Here is a 13,518-nt window from a genome sequence, read left to right as displayed (position 1 = left end):
CAAAATCGAGCTCCACACTCGCACCTAATGCGATCGAGTACATATCCCCCCAAATTAGAGTTCTGTGCACATACTTAATGCGGTCGAGTACATCTCTCGACCAAGCAGAGCTCCACGTTCACACCTAATGCGGTCGAGTACATCTCCCTCCAAAATCAAGCACCATGCTTGCCCCTGACATGGTCGAGTACATCTCCCTCCCAAGTTGAGCTCCTCACTACTTAGCACAAAACAAACTTAAAACCAAGGATTGAACAGCAAGCCAGGGACTGAATGGGAAACCAGGGATCAATTTTCTAAATTTATTCTGCAGATTATTGACTTGAAGATTCTCAATGCTTTCTTGTCCAACAAATTACCCTTAAGAATCGCGACCATCTGTAGAGGACAAATCAACAGCCCAAAATTTAACATCAAGATAAGGTCGAAAATCAAGCTAAGAGATAAAGTCAAGAAGAAATAAGACAAGTCAAACTCCTAAGAGGAAAGACAGAGACTTCTAAAAGGAAAAGAAACTCATACTTCTAAAAGGAAAAGACTTTACAAGGCAAGTTGGACCCAATCAAGGAAATAGACCTTTATATATATAAGGAGATCGATCCCTCATAAAACGGACGGACTCTCCACAAACTCTCTACACAGAAGCTCCCTACGCCCAAACTCCACCACACACAGCAACTCCAAAGGATTTTCCTTAAATTCCTCCATTGTATTGTGCGCTATGTGAGACCATGAGAGATTGTAAAAGCACCCATTATAGTAGATTTCACACCCAAACAACCCGTGGACGTAGGCATTATGCCGAACCACGTAAATCTTTGTGTCTCTTTATTTACTTTTATTCGCTTGTTTATTATTTATCATATGGATATACGCGAATAACACCGTATCGAAACCCGAAACTTCTCGTGGGCCGGGGATGATTCTTTTCTCCTTTCCAATTTGTTGTGCAAATTAAGACATTAACAAAGACTATTATATATGTATATATTGTTAATTTCAACTCTATATGAAATTAAAATAATATGTCATAAATATATATTCACATCTTATATCTTCGGGTAGTTTAATTAGATCAAAAGGATATTGTTTACTTCATTGTTTTTTTCTTTTCGAAACAAGATTATCGAACGTTCAAAATTATCTTCAAAAAAAATTAATGACGATAAATATTCGGTTTTTCTTTACAAGTTCTCTCTAGAAATTAATTTATGAGTACTGCTAAAGTCATCGCTTGTTGGAAGCTATCGCTGGCTCTAGCATGTGTTTATAGTTAAATTTGCAACATGGAACACCACAAATAAATTTAGAATATTATTAAAAAATATTTCCTTAATTATAAAGTAAAAAAAAAATTATTAAAAAATATTTCTTTAATCACGAAGTAAAATAAAAAATTATATTTTTATTTTATTTCATCATTAAGAAAGTATTTTTTAATATATTAAAAAAAAATTATTTTTTAAAAATATTTAAAATTATTAAAATAATTTCTATAAAAAAATTTAAAAAATATATATATAAAAAATTACGCACTAATACAAACGATAACTCTCACCGAGAATTGAGAGCGAAAGGCTTAGCATTTTTCTTAATTTATTTATCTCCAAGGCTAGCGCCAAGCAACCAGCTAGGCCTACCTACCAACGTTTTGTCCTCTTCCTTCTTTTCCACTATCTAAACAATTCAATATAAAATTATCTCCGACACAAACAAAACGTCAGAAGCGTACGTGGGACAGCTTGCATATAATATGTCTATTTGATGGCTTACCAAATAACAAACTGATTACTCTTCGTGAATTACCTTCTTTCTTCTTCTTATTTGTTGTATATGCGATGACCTCATGTGATGAGGTTTGCATGCTTCTGGTCGGTGGTGACGAAATCGAGTTCCAAGTCATGAGAGTAGAATTAAGGTGGATGCAGGAGTACACAAAAGTCGTGTTTACCGATCGAGACCTTATTTGGTGTCGATTTTAGTGGAAAAAGATGAACAAATTAGCCACGGCACGTATTACATGCAGACGTCGATGTTAGATATTTTAACATGAACATTAATAAATAAATTTTTAATTTTGTATGATCTACAATAATAACAATAATAGTAAAAGATGTACATTGCTCCATCTGTTTGATGAAGAAATGAATTTGGCTATGAGAGAAGGATCACCCTAGTAACTTGGCCTCACTAGTGTCTCCCGATAGCTAAAGGCACTCTAATGTTGTAGGTGAGAACCCTTTAACCCCTCAGTCCTATTTATAGATTTCTGGCCATCATGAAATCTAAGTCTTTGAGTTTGACTATAATTAGAGATAAGAGTTAATCTTATCTCTTAGGAGTTTAAATCTCATTATAACTCTAACAACTATTTAAAACTCTATCAGATATGGGTGAGTGGGACATAGAGTTCCAATAGAACTCTTACATTCTCCCACTTGGCCCATACGCCCATAAATGATATTTTCCGTTCATGAGTTTATTACAGGAAATTAACCATACTGCGCAAATTCATTTCCTGAAATTTTTCATAGCTTAATTTACATTTCAAGAGTTCCGTAATATCAATGTCAAACTAGATACTAATGCGAGTCATGGCGGTCCTCTGTTATATAATCAACAAATTCCCTTCCATGTACCACAACATCAGTAACTTAATTTAACATGATCTTTGATTGGGATAATTAAGGCTAATGCTATAATGCCTTGGGTTCCAATTCATGTCTATTGTTGACATTATCTTGTCATCATTCATCCACATCATCTAATATACGTATAAAGTGGAAAGACAAGAAAACAGAAACAAAATAACCATAATAGATATCATTAAGTGTCAAAATAGAATTCAAAACATTTACAAGCTCGTTAACATGTTCATATCATAAGACCCATTCTATCAACATGTTCCTTAAATAACTTTGCTACTAGACCCTTTGTTAATGGGTCTACTATCATAAGCATAGTACTAATATGTTCTATGGACACTGTTTGTTTCTGTACTTCCTCCTTAACGCTTAGGTATTTGAGCTCCATGTGCTTGGCACCTTTAGAATACCTATCGTTCTTGGAAAAAAATATTGCAGAGAAATTATCACAATAAATTCTCAGCGGCCTGGCTATAGAGTCGATAACTCCAAGCCCTGAAATAAAGTTCCTCAGCCATAAACCATGTACTGTAGCCTCAAAGCATGCCACAAACTCAGCCTCCATTGTAGATGAAGCAGTGATGGTTTGCTTCATACTTCTCCATGAGATCGCTCCACCAGCCAGCAGGAAAACATAACCTGAAGTGGATTTCCTGCTATCAGAGCAACCAGCAAAATCAGAGTCTGAGTATCCAGTTACCTCCAAAATGTCAGTTTTTCTGAAGGTAAGCTGGTAATCCTTAGTTCCTTGCAAATATCGCAATACCCTCTTTGCTGCTTTCCAATGAGACATCCCTGGGTTACTTTGGTATCGCCCAAGCATGCCAACTGCAAAACTAATATCTGGCCTCGTGCAAATCTATGCATATATCAAGCTCCCCACGACTGATGCATAGGGGATTTTTGCCATCTCTTTGCGCTCCCACTCATTTTTAGGACACTGAGATAGGCTAAACTTATCACCTTTTGATATTGGAGTGTCCAGTGATGAACAACTTTTCATGCCAAATCTCTCAAGAACTCTTTCTATGTAATTTTTCTGAGACAATCCCAACAGTCCTTGTTTTCGATCTCGAAAAATTTCGATTCCGATCACAAAAGATGCCTCACCCATATCTTTCATTTCAAAGTTCTTAGAGAGAAAACCCTTGGTTTCATAAAGTAAGCCAAGATCACTGCTAGCTAACAAGATATCATCAACATACAGAATCAAAATTATGAACTTACTCCCACTGACCTTTAGGTATATACATTGATCAACAATGTTTTCTTTAAATCCAAAGGCAGTAATAGTATCATTGAACTTTAAGTACCATTGTCGGGAAGCTTGCTTAAGCCCGTATATTGATTTCTTAAGCTTACATACTAGGTGATCCTTGCCCTTTTCTGAGTAGCTTTCTGGCTGCTCCATGTAGACCTCTTCATCCAAACTTCTATTTAAAAATGCCGTTTTCACATCGATCTGGTGTAGCTCTAAATCATAATGAGCCACCAATGCCATAATGATCCTGAAAGAGTCCTTTTTAGATACTGGAGAAAAAGTCTCTTTGTAATCAATGCCTTCTTTCTGAGTGAAACCCTTGGCAACAAGTCTGGCCTTATATCGTTCAATATTGCCTTTTGAGTCGCGTTTGGTCTTAAAGACCCATTTACACCCGGCTCTTTTACTCCCTTCAGGCAATTCAACGAGATCCCAGACTTGATTTTGATCCATGGATTTCAATTCTTCTTTCATGGCATCGATCCATTTACTAGAATCATTTCCCTGTATAGCTTGTGAAAATGTTAGTGGATCTTTACTTGTCCCAATGTCAAATTCAGATTCCTAGAGATACACCACATAGTCTGTTGAAATAGCAGGTCTTCGATCTCTCTGAGACCTGCGTAAGACAACCTGTTCTGGTGACTCCGAACTTGGTTCATCAGTGATATTATCATTCTGAGATGGATAATCATTTGCATGTTCCAATGTATCATCGTGATGATCAATTAGAGGAACTATTATCCTTTCTGAGGATGTAGGTATAGGGACATCTATCTGTACTTCCTCAATTATCACATCTCTGGGTTCAATTCTCCCACTGATCTCACCAAATTCAATGAATTTAGCATTTCCTGTTTCCACTATTCTCAGACTGTGATTAGGATAGTAAAACCTATACCCTTTGGATCTCTCTGGGTACCCAATAAAGTACCCGCTTACAGTTCTAGGATCCAATTTCCTTTCATGTGGATTGTAAAGTCTCGCTTCGGCTGGGCAACCCCAAACATGCATGTGCCTTAAACTTGGTGTCCTACCAGTCCATAGCTCGAAAGGAGTTTTTGGAACTGACTTACTAGGAACTTGGTTTAAGATATACATTGCCGTCTTAATAGCTTCACCCCACAGTGATTTGGGTAAGGTAGTATTGCTTACCATACTTCTGACCATATCCAATAAGGTCCGATTACGCCTTTCAGCAACACCGTTCTGCTGTGGCGTCCCAGGCATCGTATATTGTGCAACAATGCCACGCTGTTCAAGAAGTTTGGTGAATGGGCCAGGGTTACGGCCCGATTCATCATACTTTCCATAATATTCTCCACCTCGATCCGACCTGATGATTTTCACTTTTTTATCTAACTGCCTTTCCACCTCCATGAGAAATACCTCAAATATTGAAACAGCTTGAGATTTCTCATGTAGTAGGTAGATATATCCAAACCGTGAAAAATCATCAATAAAGGTGATAAAATATTTTTCTCCACCAAAACATTCAGTGGAGAATGGTCCACATATATCAGTGTGAATTATTTCAAGAAGCCCTTTACTTCTTGTGGCACCTTTTTTAGTATGTTTGGTTTGCTTTCCTTTAATGCAATCCACACACACTTCAAGATTAGTAAAATCAAGATGCGGAAGTATCCCTTCTTTTACTAATCTTTGTAACCGTTCTTTGGAGATATGCCCCAATCTTTTATGCCACAAGCCATAAGAATTTTCATTCATTATGTTTCTTTTAGTTCCAATACATGTTTCATGGTACTGAGTATAGGTATTTTTAATAAATGTATTATCGAGGCAAAGTCGATAAAGACCATCGGAAAGAAACCCAGAACCAATAGATAAATCATTTCGAAATAAATTGAAACTACCATTATGGAATGAAAAAGAATAACCATCAGTATCAAGTCTGGATAAAGAAATCAAATTACGCCTCACAGAAGGCACATATACTGTGTTATGAAGGTCTAAATATTGACCGGTACTTAAAACCAAACGAAAAGTTCCTATGGCTAAAACTTCAACCTTATTATCGTTTCCCATAAAGATAAATCGTTCACTGGGGCTTGGTGTTTGGCTTGTAAGGTATCCCTGCATGGTTATAGAAACATGCACATTAGCACCTGAATCTAACCACCAAGAGTTAGTGGGAACATTTACAAGGTTTGATTCAAAACATACAAAGGCAAATGATTTACCTTTCTTTTCAAACCAAGCCTTACGTTTCGGACACTCAGCTTTCATGTGTCCATGCTTCCCACAAAAGTAGCATTTTACTACTATTATGTTGAACCTGATTAACTTTCTCAGGCTACTTTCCTTTCGGTGGTCCAATTCGTTTCATCTTGCCATACTGGTGCTTTTTCTTTCCGGCTTCTTTGGTCACAAAATTAACAGAGTAATGACCTTGTTGTTTCAGTCTCGCTTCTTCCTGAACTACCATACTTGCCAACTCATTCATATTCCATTTGTCTTTAATTGAATTATAATGCATCTGGAATGGACCATACTGAGGTGGCAATGAGTTCAGAATAAACTGAACAATGAAGGACTCCTCAACTTTCATTCCAAGGGTTTGTAATCTAGCGGCAATATTGGTCATTTCAAGGATATGCTCTTGCATTCCTTTAGCACCATCATATTTCATGGGGGTAAGTCTAGCCATGACCACATCTCGGTCGCATATTTGAAAACAAGAATGTATCTCGGAAGGTAATTACATCGATTTAAACACATCAAAAGTGACCTGCTCCTCGCCAACCCTTAGAATGAGTTTCCCTTGCTAGACATCAATTAAGGTTCTCCCCGTCGTAAGGAAAGGTTGGCCCAGTATCAAAAGGATCTCCTCGTCCTCCTCCATATCAAGCACAATGAAGTCAACCAAGAAGATGAACTTATAAACTTTCACCAGTATGTCCTCAATGAGTCCTCTTGAGTATTTAATAGATCTGTCTACCAACTGTAGAGAGATAGTGGTCGGCTTTGCTTCTTGAAGACCTAGTATCCTGAAAACAGAGAGAGACATTAGATTAATACTTGCCCCTAAATTGCATAAAGCTTTATCAAAATAGGAATTTCCTATAGTGTAAGGGATCGTGAAACCCTTAAACACCAATGGCGAGTACAAAGACTCACGGTGCCCAATAAAAAGGCCGAGGAGGTCAACATACCATGCCTCCCTTAAACATCAATAACAAGTACAAAGACTTGCGGTGCCCAGGAAAAATGAGCATGGAGGTTAACAAACCACGCCACCCTAAAACACCATTGACGAGTACAAAATCTCGCGATGCCCAGGAAAAAAGAGCGCTTAGGCCAACAAACCATGCCGCCCTTAAACACCAATGACGACTACAAAGACATGTGGTGCCCAGAAAGAAAGGAAAGGTCAGGGACCGCGGGACCCAACTCACACCTCGTCGAGAGTCAATAGGCGGGATAAGTCATTAGACCTCTCGACCTCCTTCGTGACGAGTCAACATGCGGGAAAAGTCAAGAACCGCCCGACCTCCCAGGCAACTAATAGGCAAGCAACTCTTTGGACTGCCCGACCTCTCTCACCTGGACAACAAGACAAGCACAACATCTTCTCCAGCAAATGCCGAGTGTTTATGCTCGCGCCAAAATTGCCGCCAACGGGTTACCTTCTGGAACGAGCCATCGAGCTCCACAACTACATCATGCGGGTCTCCTTTAGGAACGAGTCGACAAGCTCGGTAGCTGCCTAATGTGGACCCAGGGAGTTGACAAGCTTCCTGACCACGTAAGCACGGATTACTACCAACAAATATCAACAACAAAACGAGAATACGAACATAAATGTACATCGAGGGGAAGAAAACCACTACTACCAACAAAAGTAAAAAACGATCACTAAAATACACACAAAAACCCAATCATAGAAATATGAACTCTTCGACGACAATAAACAATCTCTCAGGCAAACATCCACAGAAACAAACAAACTCAAAATCGAGCTCCACGCTCACACCTAGTACTGTCGAGTACATCTCCTGCCAAAGTAGAGCTCTGTGCACATACCTAATGCAGTCGAGTACATCTCCCGTCCAAGTAGAGTTCCATGCTCACACCTAATGCGGTCGAGTACATCTTCAACCAAAATCGAGCTCCACACTCGCACCTAATGCGATCGAGTACATATCCCCCCAAATTAGAGTTCTGTGCACATACTTAATGCGGTCGAGTACATCTCTCGACCAAGCAGAGCTCCACGTTCACACCTAATGCGGTCGAGTACATCTCCCTCCAAAATCAAGCACCATGCTTGCCCCTGACATGGTCGAGTACATCTCCCTCCCAAGTTGAGCTCCTCACTACTTAGCACAAAACAAACTTAAAACCAAGGATTGAACAGCAAGCCAGGGACTGAATGGGAAACCAGGGATCAATTTTCTAAATTTATTCTGCAGATTATTGACTTGAAGATTCTCAATGCTTTCTTGTCCAACAAATTACCCTTAAGAATCGCGACCATCTGTAGAGGACAAATCAACAGCCCAAAATTTAACATCAAGATAAGGTCGAAAATCAAGCTAAGAGATAAAGCCAAGAAGAAATAAGACAAGTCAAACTCCTAAGAGGAAAGACAGAGACTTCTAAAAAGAAAAGAAACTCATACTTCTAAAAGGAAAAGACTTTACAAGGCAAGTTGGACCCAATCAAGGAAATAGACCTTTATATATATAAGGAGATCGATCCCTCATAAAACGGACGGACTCTCCACAAACTCTCTACACAGAAGCTCCCTACGCCCAAACTCCACCACACACAGCAACTCCAAAGGATTTTCCTTAAATTCCTCCATTGTATTGTGCGCTATGTGAGACCATGAGAGATTGTAAAAGCACCCATTATAGTAGATTTCACACCCAAACAACCCGTGGACGTAGGCATTATGCCGAACCACGTAAATCTTTGTGTCTCTTTATTTACTTTTATTCGCTTGTTTATTATTTATCATATGGATATACGCGAATAACACCGTATCGAAACCCGAAACTTCTCGTGGGCCGGGGATGATTCTTTTCTCCTTTCCAATTTGTTGTGCAAATTAAGACATTAACAAAGACTATTATATATGTATATATTGTTAATTTCAACTCTATATGAAATTAAAATAATATGTCATAAATATATATTCACATCTTATATCTTCGGGTAGTTTAATTAGATCAAAAGGATATTGTTTACTTCATTGTTTTTTTCTTTTCGAAACAAGATTATCGAACGTTCAAAATTATCTTCAAAAAAAATTAATGACGATAAATATTCGGTTTTTCTTTACAAGTTCTCTCTAGAAATTAATTTATGAGTACTGCTAGAGTCATCGCTTGTTGGAAGCTATCGCTGGCTCTAGCATGTGTTTATAGTTAAATTTGCAACATGGAACACCACAAATAAATTTAGAATATTATTAAAAAATACTTCCTTAATTATAAAGTAAAAAAAAAAATTATTAAAAAATACTTCTTTAATCACGAAGTAAAATAAAAAATTATATTTTTATTTTATTTCATCATTAAGAAAGTATTTTTTAATTATATTAAAAAATATTTATTTTTTAAAAATATTTAAAATTATTAAAAATAATTTCTATAAAAAAATTTAAAAAATATATATATAAAAAATTACGCACTAATACAAACGATAACTCTCACCGAGAATTGAGAGCGAAAGGCTTAGCATTTTTCTTAATTTATTTATCTCCAAGGCTAGCGCCAAGCAACCAGCTAGGCCTACCTACCAACGTTTTGTCCTCTTCCTTCTTTTCCACTATCTAAACAATTCAATATAAAATTATCTCCGACACAAACAAAACGTCAGAAGCGTACGTGGGACAGCTTGCATATAATATGTCTATTTGATGGCTTACCAAATAACAAACTGATTACTCTTCGTGAATTACCTTCTTTCTTCTTCTTATTTGTTGTATATTCGATGACCTCATGTGATGAGGTTTGCATGCTTCTGGTCGGTGGTGACGAAATCGAGTTCCAAGTCATGAGACGTAGAATTAAGGTGGATGCAGGAGTACACAAAAGTCGTGTTTACCGATCGAGCCCTTATTTGGTGTCGATTTTAGTGGAAAAAGATGAACAAATTAGCCACGGCACGTATTACATGCAGACGTAGAATCCTGGCTTTTTCTCGTACCTACCAACCTGTTGTCCTTCAAAAAAAAAAAACACTACGCCTCGTCCGTGAATCCTCTTGTACGTAGAAGGGCTGATCTATCTATAAATAGGTACCTTTCCCTTAACATAATCCCCACAAGCTCCCAGTTAGTACTGCAAGCGAAGAGAGAGTAAGAGAAGCGAGAGTTAGAGAGATGGAAGTTATGAAAGTGCTGCACATGAACGGAGGAATGGGAGACTCGAGTTATGCAAACAACTCCTTGGTTCAGGTGAACTCAGCAACCCTTTGCACGCATGTCACTAACATTTAAGTACAAACTTTGTGCACGCAACTCATTATTATAGATGACTCTCCAATTGTGCCCCCATTAAATTTCTTACGATATATGTACACACACATATATGCATATATGCCAGAGAAGAGGAATTAATTTTACGGTACTTTCATTTGAAGTTAGGCTTCTAGCTCATCATCGACTGCAATACTGATTTTACTAGCTAGTAAAAGTTCCCATCGGCCTCCTGGGTTTTTCCACCACAAGTCCTGTTCCATCACAAGTTAATTTACACTAGCTAGCTATCTTTTCCTAAGGACATTGGATTGCGTGCGCTATATTGCTGCATTTCATGTTAATCAGTTTTGTAAGTGACTTAATTTTATCCACTAGTGAGGAACGAAACGAAAACCAAATTATTTATGCACACTGTACGTTCATCATATGTTCTAGATAATTGCAAGTCATGTGATTCTCGCTGCATTTCTTCATGAAAATCATTGATATATATCAGTTAGTTTCACACTTTATGTGCACACTGTAGATTATATTTGAAGAACTCATGATCTAAGTTCATTCTTTTGAATTTGGACAGCAAAAGGTCATAACTATGACCAAGCCCATCACAGAGAATGCCATAACCCAACTCTACTACAGCACGTTGCCAAAGAACCTAGTCATCGCAGACTTGGGTTGTTCTTCCGGACCAAACACTTTGTTTGTAGTTTCTGAACTTATCAAGGTAGTGGATCAGCTTCGCCGAAAATCAGGGCATGATCAATCACCTGAATATCAAGTTTTCTTGAACGACCTTCCCGGAAACGACTTCAATACCATTTTCAAGTCGTTGCCAAGCTTCCAGAAAAAAATGCGCAATCAATTGGGGGCTGGTGCAGGTCCATGCTTCTTTACAGGAGTTCCTGGTTCTTTCTACGGCAGGCTTTTCCCAAGCAAAACTCTGCATTTTGTCCATTCTTCTTATAGCCTCCAATGGCTATCTAAGGTAATTAACATTTTCTATAAAAGATTAATGGAACATCTAGTACTCCCATACCCAATGATAAAGGATATATGGATGAAAGTGCGCGTGAAACCGTGCAATAAAGGAAATATATGCATATATAGTCATGTATAAGTTCGGTGCATGGAAAATTTAAAGATAAAGTAGACGAATTCAACAATTTTACATGGGATTCCACTTTTTAATGCTTAAGGATATGTCATAGAGGTCCCCAATTTCAACTGCTGAAGAATAACCTCTGCATTCAGTTAATTGATTATAAGCAAAGAAACAAGTAAAAGAATTAACTTTTTTAAGGAACTAGGGCTGGAGAAATCCACAAAGTCTTTCATCATAGATACTTTTGCAAACACCAAACGAAATTGAATCACAATGAAATAAATTCATTGCAACAAAGTGTGTCTGTCTTACTCACTTCAGAAGTGAATGTTACTGTTAACTAGGTTCCTGAGATGGTGGAGAGCAACAAAGGGAACATTTACATGGCACAGACAAGCCCGCCAAGCGTACTAAGGGCTTATCATGCACAGTTTCAAGCAGATTTCTCAATGTTTCTGAAGTGTCGTGCAGAAGAGTTGGTGCTAGGTGGACGAATGGTTTTAACATTTTTGGGAAGAAGAAGTGAAGATCCATCAAGCAAAGAGTGTTGTTACATATGGGAACTTTTGGCTATTGTGCTCAATGAAATGGTCTCCAAGGTAAACTATAATCCTAGTTATTAATTCCACTTAATTGACTAGGATTCATATATAAATATATATATATATATAGGAGAATAATGATCTATGAACCAGCTCACAATAATTGGTTATTATGTCTTAGTTATTGAGTTGATGAAAACCAACAACTTCATTAATTATATTTTTTTAGGAAATATGCTTCATCATCTACAGTAATTACAAGCTTCATTGATTAATTTTCTGATATAAAAACTTCTGTGTTTTTTATTTTCCCAATTACTAACTATATATATAAAAAGATCAGTTTGGTTATACAAAATCAAACTATTTTATCTCATCTCATCTCATATAATTATTATAATTTTCTCAAATTCTTATTCAAAATATAATAAATAATTCAACTTTTTCAAATTTCAAAATAAAAATAATATTATAACAATATTTTATTCAATTTTCAACAAAACATGTCATCTCATCTGAATTGCGTAATGAAACAAGACAGCTTCCAAGCTAAGACTTATGTTTTATTCTCTACATTCCTTACAGGGACTCATAGAAGAAGAAAAAATGGATTCTTTCAACATTCCTCAGTACACACCATCTCCATTAGAAGTGAAATCTGAAATTCAGAAAGAAGGATCCTTCTTCATTGATTACCAAGAGGTATCTGAAGTGAATTGGAGCGTTAATAATACAAGTTGTGAAATAAACTCATTTGATGATCAGTTTTGTGATGGCGGTTATAACGTTGCAAGCTGTATGAGAGCTGTGGCCGAACCCTTGCTTGTTAGTCACTTTGGAGATGCAATCATTGAGGAGGTTTTCAAGAGGTATAGGGAAATTCTTTCCGATCGGATTTTTAAAGAGAACACTCGCTTTTTCAATGTGATTGTTTCCTTGATAAAAAAGGAATGATCATGAACAAGAGATAAACACTAGCTAGAAGTACTACTGTCATATTTAGTTTGAAATAAAAGGTGGTTTCTTCAACTAATATAGCTAGGTATGTACGCGCTATACTTATATATCCAAGAATAGTTGATCTGTAGTTCAAGTTATGTATTGTATGTTTCTTTTCTAATTTCGGTGCAGAGGGTTCATTAATATATTATCCAGTAGTAGTACTTGTAGTACTGCATGCTTTGTTTTTAAATGTGTGCTGAGTTATGTGTATGAAAGTTTCCCTTGGAATTCTCAATTTTGTGAATTTGATTCCAGAGTTCTACAACATTTAAAAAAATCCGAGACCTGATCCACACAATTCTGCCAATTTGTTTTCAGAAAATGTCGAAGTGGCCTATATAATGTCACGAATCTTAGTCCACGTACTTAAAATAAAAACGAAAAATAAAAAATTTAGATAAAAGGAAAAGCAAAGAAAAGAATGTTATTAGTAAAAAAAAAATCCGAAAAAAGAAAGAATATTACTGTTACAGATCTCAAATTTGAGATCTAAAAAATATTTTGAAAAGTATTTT

The 13,518-nt window shown here is 36.9% G+C and overlaps 1 protein-coding gene across 1 annotated transcript; it reads left to right on the top strand.

Annotated features, from left to right (window-relative positions):
• The first annotated feature begins 10,195 nt into the window (after positions 1-10,195).
• Positions 10,196-13,247, top strand: LOC108991173 (salicylate carboxymethyltransferase-like). Its single transcript, XM_018965332.2, has 4 exons — positions 10,196-10,333; positions 10,935-11,342; positions 11,804-12,058; positions 12,587-13,247. The coding sequence occupies exons 1-4, from the start codon at positions 10,259-10,261 to the stop codon at positions 12,953-12,955; spliced, it is 1,107 nt and encodes a 368-aa protein (XP_018820877.1). The 5' UTR covers positions 10,196-10,258; the 3' UTR covers positions 12,956-13,247.
• The last annotated feature ends 271 nt before the right edge of the window (positions 13,248-13,518 follow it).

The sequence above is a fragment of the Juglans regia genome, chromosome 11, assembly GCF_001411555.2.
Source record: "Juglans regia cultivar Chandler chromosome 11, Walnut 2.0, whole genome shotgun sequence".
Classification (NCBI taxonomy): Eukaryota; Viridiplantae; Streptophyta; class Magnoliopsida; order Fagales; family Juglandaceae; genus Juglans; species Juglans regia.
This window is presented reverse-complemented; position numbering and strand designations above follow the sequence as displayed.

Excerpts from the sequence above, each read along its gene's own strand:
- LOC108991173 (XM_018965332.2), top strand. The coding sequence starts at position 10,259 with ATGGAAGTTATGAAAGTGCTGCACATGAACGGAGGAATGGGAGACTCG. Across the intron at positions 10,334-10,934 it reads CAAACAACTCCTTGGTTCAG|CAAAAGGTCATAACTATGAC; the intron begins GTGAACTCAGCA and ends GAATTTGGACAG. Across the intron at positions 12,059-12,586 it reads TCAATGAAATGGTCTCCAAG|GGACTCATAGAAGAAGAAAA; the intron begins GTAAACTATAAT and ends CATTCCTTACAG.